The sequence below is a fragment of the Cebus imitator genome, unplaced genomic scaffold (genome assembly GCF_001604975.1).
Source record: "Cebus imitator isolate Cc_AM_T3 unplaced genomic scaffold, Cebus_imitator-1.0 Scaffold74, whole genome shotgun sequence".
Taxonomy (NCBI): domain Eukaryota; kingdom Metazoa; phylum Chordata; class Mammalia; order Primates; family Cebidae; genus Cebus; species Cebus imitator.
In genome coordinates, this window is record NW_016107389.1 from 5,698,195 (window position 1) to 5,714,369 (window position 16,175).

The 16,175-nt window shown below is 48.9% G+C and overlaps 1 protein-coding gene across 1 annotated transcript in view; it reads left to right on the forward strand.

The window, feature by feature from the left end:
• The window catches only part of LIPC (lipase C, hepatic type), a 183,825-nt gene that overhangs the window by 159,719 nt on the left and 7,931 nt on the right, over positions 1–16,175 (forward strand). Inside the window, exons 6-7 of the mRNA XM_037739739.1 lie at positions 2,908–3,141; positions 5,999–6,241. Coding sequence (XP_037595667.1) covers positions 2,908–3,141; positions 5,999–6,241 — 477 coding nt within the window. The remainder of the gene's footprint in view (positions 1–2,907; positions 3,142–5,998; positions 6,242–16,175) is intronic.

Sequence of the window (16,175 nt, forward strand, 5' to 3'; positions counted from 1 at the left end):
TAGCTGGGACTACAGGCATGCGCCATGACAACCAGCTAATTTTTGTATTTTTAGTAGAAACAGGGTTTCACCATATTGTTCAGACTGGACTTGAACTCCTGACCTCGTGATACACTCGCCTCAGCCTCCCAAAGTAATGAAATTACAACCATGAGCCACCGCACTTACCAGGGCCTTATTTTTTAATCTATAATTTACAAAGTCCAATTTGGGTGAGTTAAGGAGTGAAGAGTCACAGCCTTAATTTGCTGTAATTCATCAGCCGTGTTCGTGCCTCTGTTCCCACATTTGTGAAACGTGTGTATTCTATTCTGGGACCCATTGGGGTTGAACGAGGGAGCGCTGCATCAAAAACTTCACCCTGAACTCCGTACCCTCAGAAATGCCCCAAGATATCCGGGAAGGTCGGCACACGTGCAAGAAAGGTCTTCCTCCCAGGCTTCCCTGACACCAGCCCCATCCTTCACACCACCAGGGATTAGGATACAAAACATACAAAACACAAAGCTAGTCAGATTGTTCCCCAGCCCAAGTTTGAGGCCCACTGATACCACAGGCATAAAACCCACGAGGCACAGGCAGGGCCCTCCTCAGTGTGGAAGCCCCAGAGTGCCCAGCCTCTCCTCCTGCTCATCCCTTTCCATAGCTCTAGGTGTCAACAACAACATAAGATTTTTCTCCACTTCATGAACACACCATGGCCTCTTGTGCCTCTGCGCCTTTCCATGCACTGTTCCCTTTCCCCACCACTCAGCCCACCAAACTCCTACTCATCCTTCAGGACCCAGCAGGCTGCAAACATATTTCACAGGCTAAAACAAAGAGTATTTGAGTCGAATAACAGAGTGGTTACAACTTTATATTTTATCGAGAGGGCAATTTTAAAAACAACTACTATCTACTACCATTCCTTTATAAAAGAATAGAATGCAGATAACGGCAGACATGCAAACGGAATACACTTGTGATTATGAGAGCTCATTTCCTCATGCTTTTTTGTTCATCTTGCTGCTGACTGGGGAAGCCTGGTCCTGCTTGTGCTCCCCATGGATTTAAGCCACAGTCGCCTAGGGGTAAGCAGCCCTCCCACTGAAGAAGCAGGGCCAGAGGGCAGAGGCCCAAGGACCAGAACCCTCTCCATCCACCCAGGGCTATGGGTCACATCAGGCGTGTCAGCCGGGCCCACCCGCCTCAGAGACAGCAGGAAGGCTCAACACCCTCTTGCCAATTTGTTATCATCGTGATGAAGAAGGAAACAGAAATGACATCAGAACATTTTTCTTTTCTTTTTTTTTTTTTTTTTTTTTTTGAGATGAAGTCTCGTTCTGTTGCACAGGCTAGAGTGCAGTGACACTAGCTCCTGTGGCCCACTGCAGCCTCCACCGGCCAGGTTCAAGTTTTTCTCCTCCGTCAGCCTCCCAAGTAGCTGGGACTACAGGTGCCTGCAACCACGCCTGGCTAATTTTTGTACTTTTAGTAGAAACGGGGTTTTGCCATGTTGGCCAGGTTGGTCTCGATCTCCTGACCTCAGGTGATCCACCCACCTTGGCCTCCCCAAGTGCTGGGATTACCAGGTGTGAGTCACCACGCCTGGCCAAGGACATTTTTCATTTGTCACTGGGAGTGGGGCTGGAGAATGGGCAATCTCACAGCCCACTCTCAGTTCCTTTGCCCCTCATAGTAGAGAAGAAAGCCAAGGCTGGGGTGGGACACCAGAGGGTCCTCCAGAGAAAGCAGAGGAAGAAAAACAGGGAAAAACCTTGAGTGCATAAATACTCCGCAACCACAGACAGCCGGGGGCTGCCACCTTGCTTCACACACATACATCTGTCACTTGAGGCCCTGAGCTCCTGCTTGCACGCATTTTCACCCCGTACGCTGGTGTCCTGGGCTGTTCTGGATGTTCTGACGAAATGACATTGTAGGAGAAAAATTAGCTTGTTTACAGAAATTATTGACAACATGCAGGCCATCAAATTTCATTCTTTGATAGGTAGGTTGGAACTACTTATAATGAGCATATTGGCTTTTTTTATGGATGCAAACAGATGGTCTTGAACGAAACTTGAGAGGTACTCAACATTGATTTGCTTAAGTAATTCAAGTATTCTCTTTTTTCTTTTTGAGACAGGATCTCCCTCTGTTGCCTAGACTGGGTCACAGTGGTGCAATCACGGTTCACTGCAACCTCAAACTCTTGGGCTCAAGTAAGCCTCCTGCCATAGCCTCTCAAGTAGCTGAAACTACAGGCACATGCTACTACACCCAGCTAAGTTTTGTATTCTTTTTTTTAATTGAGACAGAGTTTCACCCTTGTTGCCCAGGCTGGAATGCAGCAGTGCAATCTCTGCTCACTGCAACCTCTCCCTCTCGGGTTCAAGTGATTCTCCTGCCTCAGCCTCCTGAGTAGCCAAGATTACAGGCATGTGCCACCACACCCGGCTAATTTTGTATTTTTAGTAAAGACGGGGTTTCTCCATGTTGGTCAGGCTGGTCTCGAGTCCTGGACCTCAGGTGATCCACCTGCCTTGGCCTCCCAAAGTACTGGGATTACAGGTGTGAGCCACTGCACCCGGCCTTGTATTGCTTTTTTTTAGAGACGGGGTCTCACTATGTTGCCCAGGCCCCCGGCCTCAAGCATCGTAACCTTATGTCTACCACTGGAGAGTTTCTGCAAACCTCTTCCCCTGAGCTAATTCCCAGCCTGTGTCTCATTGTTAGCACCATGAATTACTGTGGTTTTACTGAGAAAAGGTTATGGCAAGGTTTTCTAGAGAAGGATTATGCCCTAGGTGTTTCTTCTTCCTGCTAGCTCATTAATGTATAATAAAACGAAAAAGCTAAAAAGCACATTTCTCGTCCCCTCTCCTTGCTCCCACCTAACCCTTACCCCTGCTTTCCAATTAGGGCTGGATCCTGCGGGCCCTTTGTTTGAGGGAAGCTCCCCCAACGATCGTCTTTCTCCAGATGATGCTGATTTTGTGGATGCCATTCACACCTTTACCCGGGAGTACATGGGCCTGAGTGTGGGCATCAAACAGCCCATCGGGCACTATGACTTCTATCCCAATGGGGGCTCCTTCCAGCCTGGCTGCCACTTCCTAGAGCTCTACAGACACATCGCCCAGCACGGCTTCAATGGTGAGAAAGAAGTCATGGGGCCAGAGCACCGGTCTACACTTCCACGGGCCCTCTGGAATTCAGTGGAATCTACCAACATGTGGGACTCGGGGAAGAGTTCAGCAAGGGTAGGGTCCCAGGTTGTATGGTCACCGAGCCCACCCAGAGAGAAGGAGTATGGGAGTGGGCAAGGCCACACCCTGAGGATGAGCAGAGGGTACTAACAGGAACCCCCACTTAGCCTGGCCCCGTGAGCCTACGCAAAGCCTCTTCCCCCGTACAAGCTCTTCTGAGAGTTGAGTCTGGATACTTGTGGTTATTCTTCCTTCTCTGGAAGTTTCCTCATTCCAGGGACTGCCTCTATTCTGAGCCATATGAGGATCTACTTAATAGGTTGTGGCTTCTTGAACCCTGCTCTCTCCCTTCATCCCACCCCATCAGTTTAATTGGGGACATTACTCAGATTCTCCCGATGGGAAATTCAGCTTCAGATATGTCCTTGTTACGCCCTTTACCTTGCGGCAGACACAGAATGTGCTATTATGTGGGTTGTGATCCCACTTCTCTCTCAAGCCCTAAAACCGAAATATTAACATGCACATCGATAATATCCACAGGATTAAAGAACAAAAATGTCAGCAGAAGCAGCACATTCCACGAGCATTCCAAATTTCTTGCTATTATAAAATATCATCCTGATTAAGACATGCCAATCACTCTAAGCTGGCTAGAGCCCTCTACCCCCGCAAGCCACCTCACCCTGATCATCTGACACTGAGGTGAGAACACTCTCTCTTGTGATGACACCATCCTTGCCTCTCCAATATCAGAATGACCTTCACACTCCACATCACCTCATTTTGGCTGGACTTCTAGTCTTCTACCACCCAGGCCTGAGAAAGCCTTCTGGGAACTTGTCTTTTCATTGCTTACATCCCCCACCCACCTCTGCCCCCCATCGCCTCCCCTCCAGCCACCAGCAGTTCCCAGCTGACCTTCCAGCCCTCCTCCCAAACTTCACCCCTGCAAAGCTCACATGGGCCTTATTTGCCTGGTAAACACATCCCTGACCAATCATTACCATTTGCTCTTTTTTTTCTGAGACGGAGCTTTGCTGGGTGCAATGGTACAATCTCAGCTCACCACAACCTCCGCCTCCTGGGTTCAAGCAATTCTCCTGCCTCAGCCTCCCGAGTAGCAGGGACTACAGGCGTGCGCCACCATGCCCAGCTAATTTTTTGTATTTTTAGTAGAGACGGGGTTTCACCATGTTGACCAGGATGGTCTCGATCTCTTGACCTCGTGATCCACCCACCTCGGCCTCCCAAAGTGCTGGGATTATAGGCGTGAGCCACCGCGCCCGGTCCCATTTGCTCTTTTGTGCTAAACTTCAAAGAAATGGAACCAAATATAGGTATTCAGCTTGCCCAAGTTTGGGATGGCTTTTCTCAGTTGTCTTCACCCCTGTGTTTGAAAGGGTTCCTGGGGGTAGTTCTCCCAGCCACGACTGCACGGGGATCACTGGAGAGCTGCTGTTCCACCCGCACTGCCTCCTAGGTGGATGAGCTTGGCTGAGTTAGTAGATGTCTTGGAGGCTCAGTTACCTTGTTGATAACAGCTACGTCAAGGAGCTGCAGTGAGGATGCAGGCAGTGGAGGAGCGGAGGGCATGCAGCATACACAGCCTCCCCGTAGGTGCCCAACGAGTGCAGCCACCAGTGTCCAAGGACTGCGATGACTAATATTGGTATTTAGCCTCCAGACACCTGGGGAAGTAGGTTTTGGCAAAGTCACCTGTGCTGTCCTTTTACATCAAGTGTTTTACATATCTGGCGGTGGTTTCTCAACATCCCTTGAGAATTATTTACTACAGATTAGGTGAAAATTGGAAACTTAAAAAAAAAAGTTCAAATCCATGGTAGATCAACCTCGTAAGCTTGTTTTGGGGGTGAGGGCTGTGCAGACCTGGTTACTAGGCAATGTCCTTCCAAATCCAGTCCTCGTGCTGGCTTCGCAGGCCTGCTACCTAAGGGATACAGTGGCTGCTTTGGGACACAAGGCAGACATTGCCGAGAGGCCTCAGCGTTTTCCAGACTGTCAGAGCACCACGGGAGGGCATCCTGTATCTAGCTATATTAAGAGAAAAGGTGTTCCCAGGCAAGCCTGTTCCAGAAACCCCGCCCTCCAGACATCAGCACCGGGGCATTTTAAGTTATCCCATTTAAGACAGAAATATTTCTTTTTTTCTTTTTCTCTTTTTTTTTTTTTTTTGAGATGAAGTCTTGCTCTGTCTCCAGGCTGTAGTGCAGTAGCACGATCTTGGCTCGCTGCAACCTCTGACTCCCGAGTTCAGGCGATTCTCATGCCTCAGCCTCCCGAGTAGCAGGGACTACAGAAATGTGCCGTGATGCCCAGCTAATTTTTGTATTTTTAGTAAAGATGGGTTTCACCGTGTTGGCCAGGATGGTCTCGAACTTTTGATTCGTGATCTACCTGCCTCCTCCTCCCACAGTAGATAGAAATATTTCTATAATGAATACATAATAAATTACACTAACCTGTTCTCTGAATGAATTTACTTAGTGACTTGGGTGCCTATTCAAACGCCTGCTGCAACACACTGCCATAGAGGAGTGCTCTCAGGATCCCAGCAGTGCCAGGGATTTTGCCTGACACTACGTGACCCAGAAGGTCTACTTTCCTTAGTTTCCGTCAGTTGTCACATCCCGCTGTTGTCAGGGGGTCCGCGTTGACCAGCCCACCCCTGCCTGTCCTGTGTGCTACTGCTAACCTCCTGTGGGCGAGAACCAAGGTGATCCTCTGAGTTGAGGCTGCTTTGGGTTAAGGGATGATAATGTCCTTCTTGCCCTGTGTTCCAGCCATCACCCAGACTATCAAATGCTCCCACGAGCGATCGGTGCACCTGTTCATTGACTCCTTGCTGCACGCCGGCACGCAGAGCATGGCCTACCTGTGCAGGGACATGGACAGCTTCAGCCAGGGCCTGTGCCTGAGCTGCAAGAAAGGTCGCTGCAACACGCTGGGCTACCACGTCCGCCAGGAGCCGCAGAGCAAGAGCAAGAGGCTCTTCCTTGTGACACGAGCCCAGTCCCCCTTCAAAGGTGAGTGTGGAGCCGGGAAGCCTTCAGAAGGGCAGCATGCAGCCCCCTGTCCAAGGGGCTCAGAACACCCCTCAGCTCTTTTCCTGGAGGTGGATTTGCTCTGCTGTTGCAGTGTTTCTGAAACTCTGCAGGCTCCAGACAGCGACAATGACACAGCCTTTCTCCCAAGAGCGTGGCCACCTTACCACCAAGAGCTAGGAGGAGAAACCTCGATAATTTCTAAAATGATCCTTGGGTTAGCCTCTCTATCCGTTTTCACAGTCCCCTGGAATGTCAGATCTGCAAGACCACACGCAGTTCACCTGGGCCACCCAGATCTCACTGTACAGGGACTTGGGGCGTCTCCAAACATAGCCTAGAACCCAGTTCTTTCATCTCTGTTCACAGCCCCTGTGAAAAAACTAGATTTCCAGACTGCATTTCATTCCCCCCAAAATTTGCATCAGCTGATCTTAGAGGATATTACTGTCACCCTGAGGCACTCCCAAGACAAGATTCAGCATTCAGCTCCCAATGTTTCCCAGTCAGATTTTTAACCTCAGGGCAGAAAGTGGGCCTGGCAGCTCTCAGGATTTGCAGAAAGGACTGTGGCCACGTCTTGGCTGAGGCCAACAGAGAAATACACCACTGAAACCTAAATCCTCCTGGAGGGAACAAGCTGACATCTGTTGCCATTAACATTTCTGCCTAATCCTTAAAACAGCTCAGGAGTGATTTAGCATCTTACAGTTTCATCCCACAGCCTCTCCAGCACTGGGAGAAGAAAGCTGGTGTTGTGCCGTTTGACCATTACCGTGCAGATATTTGTATCTGGAGAACGTGGACAGGCCGCCGCCACCACTTTGCTGTTAGAGAGTGTTTTACAAAACAAAACATTTGGTGCAGCCATCGACCCCTCGTGGTTCTCACAACAGCCGGGCGAGGACAGCAGGGCTGGTTATTATCCCATTCTAAAGAGGAGGAAACCAAAGCTCACGTGGGGTGCCAACAGCTGCGCTGCTATAAAGAGACCTGGCACAGGGCCACCTGACTCCCAGTCGTGAGTTCGAACTCCCAGGCAGCTTAGTTTGGAGGCACAGGATTCCTCTTGTATCTGAACTTTTGCTCTCCAGCCAGGTTTCCCTTCCGAGAGTCAAGCAGGTTGAGGAATGACAGAAATTTCTTGCGGGTGCACATAGCATTTAAAAAGTAGTTGGTGTGAGAGGAGGATCTTTCGGGTCAAAGGGTCCCTCCAGTGCCTGTCCCTTAGGGCTGGAGGAGATGGCAGCATGCAAGTGAGGGAATTTGGAAGTCCTCCTGCTTGGGGGCCGGGCTGGGGGAGCTCCCCCTGCAGGCTGTCAATTAGAGACTCATTTGGGTTAACCAGCTCCTTTAAATGACAATGCCGCCTGGAGTGAAGCCTGTTCGATAATCTCGTTTCTCTGGATCTATTTTAAGCATGGAATGTTCGCATCTTGAGGAATGTTTCAACCCTGCCATTTTTCAGATGGGGAAACCAAGGCCGAGGCAGGGAAAATGATTTGTCCGGAGACAAAAAGCTCTTGGCAGACCTGGCATTTAGACCTGGGGCCTCCAAACAGTGAGTGGAGTGATTTTTACCTCCCTAACCTACCCCTGGTCTGTTTGTGGGGTGAGAGGGGAGGTGAAAGACAAGGGTAGGGAGATTGCTTTCTGCTTGAAATCAGCTGGGAAGAAAAGAGGTCATTTGTCATCTTCCAGGGCTGAAGTGGGTACTTCCTCTGACGTGAGCGGCTTGGCCCAGCCTGAGAACATCTCCTGGGGGCTTGGAGATGGGGAAGGAAGGGAACCATCAAGAGAAGGGTAAACAAGAGCAGTGGGCATCAGCCAGGCCGGGCTTCTCCCATTAGCCAATGGTCCCAGTGCCCAACCACTATACACTGCTGGTGTGAGCGCACGAGGATCCCTTTTGTATTAAAGAAGACCAAATTGCATTAGGGCATCATTGTCTTACCCACCAGCTACCAAAACCAATGTACTCATCCATCCGTGTATTCTTCAACACAGTCCTACCCTCATGGGTCTCGGCGGAGACCAACCTACAATAAGTCCCTTGGAGACCACATTTGTGTCTCTTTATCACCAGCTGTTAACATCTTATCTTGCTCCAGGGACATCCAGTGAGGAGGAGGCTAAAGGCAAGACTGCCTCAAACTGGTCAGGAACCGAAACTCCCAGCCCCGATGGGGGTTCCAGTGCTGAGCTGTGGCTTGCACCACACGCTCTCCATTTGTTTATTATTTTTATTTATTTATTTATTTGAGTCTCACTCTGTCACCCAGGCTGGAGTGCAGTGGTGCAATCTTGGCTCACCACAACCTCCACCTCCTGAGTTCAACCCATTCTCCTGCCTCAACCTCCTAAGTAGCTGGGATTACAGGCGCCCACCACCACACCCAGCTAATTTTTGTATTTTTAGTAGAGATGGGGTTTTGCCATGTTGGCCAGGCTGGTCTTGAACTCCTGACCTCAGGTGATCCGCCTACCTTGGCCTCTCAAAGTGTTGGGATTACAGGCATGAGCCACCACGCCCAGTCCACACCCTCTCCTTTTCTGTCACCTTTCAAATTCTCCCCAGTTCTGCTTCAGCCCCTCCAGTGAGCAAAGTCCTCACCCGATCAACGCAGTTTCACTTGCTAGTGGAGAGCAACCTCTCTGAGGTCACATCAAACAGCCCTGGACATGGCTGGAAAGCGCACCCATGTGAGGCTCGCCTGTTTGAAGCAGCTGCTCATGGGATGCTGCTATCTGTATAATGTTATGTTGTCCAATATGGTAGCCACAAACCATATGTAGCTATTTAAATCCACATCTCAGTTACTTTAAATTAAAGAAAACCAAAAATTCCGTTTGTCAGTCACAGAAGCCACCTTTCAAGTGCTCAAATACGTAGCTGCCGCATCAGAGAGCACAGAAATAAAACATTTCCATTGCTGCGGAGAGTTCTATTGATGGTGCTGGGATGGAGACTTTAATCTAGGCCACCACAGCTACACCACTGCCCGCCCAGCACGGCTGTGATCATTGCTGACTTGGGTCCCCGAAGCCTATTTCGCCACCCACCTCCAGCATTTTGATGAATACATGTTACACTCTTAAAAGAGCAGACTTGCCCCGGCCTACAGAGAAACCGCAATCCCTATTTTTCAAAAACATCTAATTGTACTCTATATTTTAGTACAGGGTCTGGTTGGGCTAGATAAACATCGCCTCCTGATTGTAGTTTCACAAAGGATGACTAACTTGGCCCGAATTCCTCTGGCTCCCAAGATATTTCGACAAAACCATCAAAGGATCTATTTTCTACAACCGTACGCCAGAACTCGGGTAAACACTGCGAGAGTACAGCAGTAGCAGGAGAGAACTGGGAAACAGTCGCTGAGTGAAACGAGGCAATTTATCGCCCACTTCCATTCTCACTCTCTCACGAGGAACCTTTACCAGTTTGGGAGCCTGTTTTTAAGGGAGCGGGAGGGAAACTGATCTGCGCGGAGTAAATCCTGTTTCTCCAGAGCCGCGTCTCATTTCATCCTCAGAGCAGTCAGACGAGGTAAGGGCGGGTGGGGAGAGAAGGGGCTCTTGGGGAGCACTCCGCCCAGGCACTGGGCTGGATGTGTTGTACACGTTAGCTCATTTCCCATTTGATCTTCACAGCAACCCCGAGACAGATACACAGACAGAGAGACACCGTCAGGGCAAAGTCACGCAATTTGTGAGCAGGAAGCACAGCACTGAATCCCAGCTGGCCCGGATTCTGCAGCCTTTTTCCCTGTCACTGCCCTCGGCCTCCTCAGGGGTAGGACCAAGGCCCCTCCACCGAGTGCCTCTCCCTCCTGTGGCATTCCAGCTGCATGCCCCCCCCCCGCCCTCCTTCCACACTCCCTCTTCCAGCTCTCCTTCGCTCTTCTGTGCTCCCCATGCTGCAACTCCCCCTGCACTGTAGGCTCTCTGGGCTGGGGGTGAGGGTCACTTGCTTCTGCTGCTGGCTGCAGCCCTGAGAGCTCCCTTTCCATCCTGCTGGTCAGCGAGAAGACGAGCCAAGCTGTGACTCGGGAGGTCTGTCTGTTTTTGGCTTTTCTCAGCTACTTCTTTGGAAGGTTTCCACTGACTTCAGCGAGAGTTCCAGAAGAAACAGGGGGTGTCGTAGACAGCACAGGCTTGGGGTTGGGATAAGGAGTGTCAAGATGGCTTTGCTGCCAACCACTTATGACCTTCACCTAATGACAAAACCGATGTGAGCACCAAGGAAGGGATGTGAACAGACACGGGGATGAGCCACTGGCATGGGGCCTGCAGGAGGGTCTCAGCACCTGGCCTGGTCAGTTCAGTGGGGAGGAAGGAAGTAGGTAACACCCAATTAACACCTTCTGGAAAACAGGCATTTTCTCATCACCGTCTTGTCACATTCTTACAGCAACATTACAAGAGAGTTTTTAATCCACATTCACAGATGAGGAAATTGAGCCCCAGAGAGGCTTTGTGGTCTTAAAATCACAAGGTGGCATGTGGCAGAAAGGACTCAAACCCTGGGCTCTGTCTGTCCGTTGAGGACCCTTATTATCCCCATAACACAAAGAGCTGGCTACAGGATGCCAGTCAGTACGACAGTCTTGACCACACACACACACACAAACTCCCCCATCTCCGCAGCTCACCGGGCAGCAATAGACCCCCCACAGAAGGGGCAGGCATTGGCCAGGCACGGTGGCTCACACCTGGAGTCCCAACACTTTGGGAGGCCAAGGTGGGAGGATCACTTGAGCCCAGGCGCTCAAGATCAGCTTAGACAACAAAGAAAGATCCCATCTCTACAAAAGAATTAAAAATTAGCCAGGTGTATCTGGTGCATGTCTGTAGTCCCAGCTACTTGGGAGGCTGCGGGAGGACTGCTTAAGCCCAGAAGGTCAAGGCTGTGGTGAGCCATGATGGTGCTACTGCACTCCAGCCTGGGTGACAGAGTGAGACCCTGTTTCAAAAAAAAGTCAATTTACTTTAAAAAAGAAAGGGGCAAGCATCCAGTCTCGTAACAACAGGGCATCACATAAATGGGGCTGTACTGTGAAGCCCAAATGTGGTCATGAAAATACACATGCACACAGGTATTATATATAAAGCCTTACACAATCACTTCCCCTTTTGCTTCTTCACGTGCGCCTGCTCTGAGTTCATTCATTTTCATTCAGCCTTGCTGGCACCGGCTGCCTTGTTTGCACAGCAACACCCTGGACAACACCATCCTGGACTCTCAGTCCTGTGATCTTCAGCTTCCCTCTGACTTAGAGGCATTTCAGGTCTAGGAACGAGCCCTCTGGGCTTGGGAGAAAAACACTAGAGGTCTCATTCCTACCATCTCCATGAGAGAAATCCGTACACTGAGGGGGAAAAAAGCCCTCTTTCATGTTTGCAAAGAAAGTTATATCTCCCAGAGCCAACATCTAATGATTCAGAATCATTGTTTCTGGGAGGCAAAAAATAGAAAGAAATATATTCTCTTTTCATAAATTCCATAACCTGATCTTGTGAAAAGAAATGTAAGTTTTTCTTTTTTAAATGGCACCAGCATGTTCCACACAGGGTTACAATCCAGGATTTTTCCTAGTGAGGAGAATCTCTGGAAGCCTCAGATTTCTGCTCTTGATGGAGTTTGCCTGATCACATTTGAGGTCAATGGACTATTTCATGCCTTTCATCTTTAAGACCTGAAATAATTTATCCTGCCAGAGCTTGAGAGTATGTTGTACTGGTCTCTTTGCAGTCACAGGATCAAAAACATTCTCCCCAAATAATTTTTTTTTTTTTAAAGATGGGGTTTCGCCATGATGGCCAGGCTGGTCCTGAATTCCTGACCTCAGGTGATCCACCCACCTTGGCCTCCCAAAGTGCTAGGATTACAGGCGTGAGCCACCGCACCCAGCCCCCCAAATCATTTTTTAACGTCCTTATTAAACATGTCATAAGGTAAAGTGAGCAAAATCACTCAGACTTTTTTCCTTAATCTTTGTAACAGCATCATTGCACTGAGGGTGGCAGGGTAGAACACTAGGCAAATTAGCTTTTCTTTTTTATATTTTCTTTTGAAGAAAAATGCTTACAAAAATCCAAATAAGAGTAAATAATTAGGGCTGGGTGCAGTGGCTCACCCCTGTAATTCCAGCACTTTGGGAGGCCAAGGCAGGAGGATTGTGTAGTCCTGGTCTCTATGAAGAAGAGGAAGAAGAAGGAGGAAGAAAGAGGAAGAAGAAAGGAAGAGGAGGAGGGGGAGGGGAAGGAGGAGGAGGGAGAAGGAAGAAGGAGAAGGAAGAAGGAGGAAGAGGAGGAGGAGGGAAGGAGGAGGAGGAAATAACTGGTTCTCAGCATGAAAGACCCTTGTATATTTAAAGTTAATTTCATTTCAAGGTTTCTCAAAAAAAGTAGTCAGGCAAGATTCCCTATGCAGACATGGAGTTTCTCAGGAGTGCTCCTGCAAACTCAAACGTGCCTCAGCCATCAGTGCAGGCCCCCACCGTAGCCTGTTCCCCCATGAGCCTCAGAATGCACGCTGCCTGGGCTCCTCGCAGCCCACACACCTCGGCAGGTTCCACCCTCCTGCAGAGGTGCTACTCCAGCCCCACATGTTGCAGAGACAGGCAATTCTCACTCACAGGATATGCAGGCTAAAGGGGCCTTTGCATCCTCTGCAGCTGACTCCTGAGTTTTACACAAGCGCCTTCTCCTAAAATCGTGGAACCATAGCATCTCAAAGGCAGAAATCAATCTCCTCCTACTCACAATTTAAGAAAAAGGGAAGAAAAATGGCATCGCCAAGACAAGAGCATGAAATATTTTTCTGGGCTCAGGGACCGGATGTTTAGGGGACAGGAGAGAGGACTCTGTGGCAGTGATAGCCCAGGATGGATGTCACGGGCTCAGAGGTGGCAGGCACTTTGTCTTGGTGGCTTCATTGGAAGCAGGTGTTGACCACAACTTTCCATCAAGGGCTGTTGGCCATTTGCTTTCAAGGCACAGACTCAGCTTGCAGAACCAAAGCACCAGGAGATACAGAAAGAGTCTTTTGCAATTAGACACACGTGGCCTGGACCAGTTGAAGAAAGCAAGTAGGCCTCCTTACAAAGGGGTAGGCAGTGTTAAGGAAACCAACAAGGGCTGAGGCTGCACCCTGTCTCTAACAGCAGGATGGATGGAGCCAGGGAAGGGACTCACCGTGGGAGAGCAGGAGCCGTGGAGGAGGGGCTGCTGCTAACTGTGGAAGGGCAGAGGGTGCACAGTCAGGTTCCAGAGCACGGGGCAGCAGAGGGATAACGCCCTGGCCTCTCTCTCCTCTGCCCTGATCTCCTACTAGTGCCTCTCCCTTCAGCAGTAACACCCAACCAGAAACCAATGGACAACGGAGCCTGGCAGATGCAGCCTAAGGGATCCCATCCTGGGGCTCAGAGCTAAGCAGTGGAGGGCAGAGTGGATAAGGACAGCAGGGTTAGAGGAAGTAGACAGACAGTACCCAGCGGGTTAACATTATTAAGTCTGTTATGAGGACAAAAATGATGTGTGCAAAACACTTAGTATGTAGCTTGACGCATAGTAGGATCTCAACAAATGGAAGCTATTGTATCATTCTTGGTCTCTTTAATGCAGTTATATATCCATGTTTTTCTTCACTCAACAAGCCTGTTAAGTACTCCTTGGACGCCTAGTGTGTGCTGTGTCCTTGTGGAGATACAAGCAGTAGTGTGGCTCTGCGACTGCCTTTGGGGAGATAGGACATGGACGTAGATCCCCATGAGACATGGCAGGGGCCTCAAAGGACCTCAGCTTCTAGTTCTTTTTTTCTTTTTCTTTTTTTTTTTTTTTTTGAGACAGAGTCTCGCTCTATCACCAGGCTGGAGTGCAATGGCGCGATCCTGGCTCACTGCAACTTCCATTTTCCAGTTTCAAGCAATTCTCCTGCCTCAGCCTCCCGAGTAGCTGGGACAACAGGCACACACCACCACACCTGGCTAACTTTTTGTACTTTTAGTAGAGACGGGGTTTCACCATGTTGGCCAGGATGGTCTCGATCTCTTGACCTCGTGATCCGCCCGCCTCAGCCTCCCAGAGTGCTGGGATTACAGGCCTCAGCCACCATGCCTGGCCCTTTTTCTTTTTCAATACTTGTAAAAGCTCTTTCTTTTTCCAACTGGATTCCAATTAGAATGCAAAGCACCTCACGCATACTGCCAGTTACATGCTTTTACCTGCATTAAGCACTAGGCTGAACACACAGTAGACCTTTCCTGCAGAACACATGAAACTTGCACAAGAACATAAAGAAGAGAATGACTTTAGCACTGTGCCCTCTCCAGGGATGAGCACTGTTAATATTTTTGTGAATTCCCCTACTTCTGTGTATTCCGTTTTGCAGCGTTGGCCTCACATTAGACAATTTCATAACCTGTGGGTTTTTGTCGTTGTTGTTTTTTGGTTTTTTTTTTCACTTCTTTCATAAGCATTGAAATCATTCCAAAAATAGCTTTTAATGGCTTCATAAGAGTAAATCACATGTTTGGGACTATGAACTGAAAATCAGCAGACTGACTTCTAATTGCAGCTTCATCAGTTATTAACCACATGACAACGACAAGTTACTTTTTCTGAGCCTCCGCTTCTTCCTTTGTAAAGCGATGTGGGAGGGAAGATAAAGCAGGCACCTTATACAGTTGTTGTAAAGAGAAATGAGATAATTATGTGACTATTAGCTCCATGTCTGGGACATGGTAAAGAACTAAATGGTAGTTATCATAATTGCTGTTATTAGTTCATAGCTGTCCCTCTATTACTGAATATTTCAGGTGTTTTCAGTTTATTTTTAAACAAATATTAGGACATTTTTTGACTTAAATCTCTTTCCAGAATTCAACTTTTTCCTTAGAGTATATAAAGCTAGTGGTCCTGGGAATAAACATGTAAAAAGTTCAAGTTCTGGAGTCAGGCTGCGTGAGCTGACGTCCCAGCCATACACGACTTAATAGTTTGTGATCCCAGAAAAGGCACTTAAATGCTCTGTGCTTCAGGTTCCTCTTCTTAACATGAGATAATAGTAGTGTCATTTGTTGGCAGGTTAAGTGAGATGATAGATGCAAAGCATCTCACGCAAACTGCCAATGACATGCTTTTACCTGCATTGGGCACTAGGCTGAACACACAGTAGACCGCCAATTAATACATATCATATGAAACTGAATGAAGATTGGTTACTATGAGTGTTCCTTGAGTTCTCTGGAAGATGTCCTGTCTTCTCATAAGGAGGTTGACCCAAGGCCAGCCCTTCCACGTCTTACCCCCTTCCACCCTTTGGAAAGAACCTTTGGCAACTTCTTTCTTTGGAAACTGCCTTTGGAAAGCACCTTCCTTTTTGTCTCATTTTGACTTATAACACTGTTTGCTTGTTACAGTTTCCTTGACAAACTCCTAGATAGTGTAAGACCTCTCCAGAGGCTTCTGGGATGACAGGCTAAGTCCGTTTCTCCAGTGGTGCCACCCAAGAGTTTTGGGACCCTTCCCAGGACTTGTGCCTGTAGCTCTTTTCTTTCTTTTTCACCCACAGCCTCTTTTGTTGTCTTGAGGGCATCAAATTACTTTACTTCAGGCTTAGGATTTGAGCACCTATTGTATTACGGCACGGGTCCCCAACACCCGGCCACATAGCCAGAGGTGAGTAGCGGGTGAGCAAGTATTATGTCACCTGAGCTCTGCCTCCTGTCAGAGCAGTGTGGGCATAAGATTCTCATTGGAGCCAGGCGCGGTGGCTCAAGCCTGTAATCCCAGCACTTTGGGAAGCCGAGGCGGGTGGATCACGAGGTCAAGAGATCGAGACCATCCTGGTCAACGTGGTGAAACCCCGTCTCTACTAAAAATACAAAAAATCAGCTGGGCATGGTGGCGC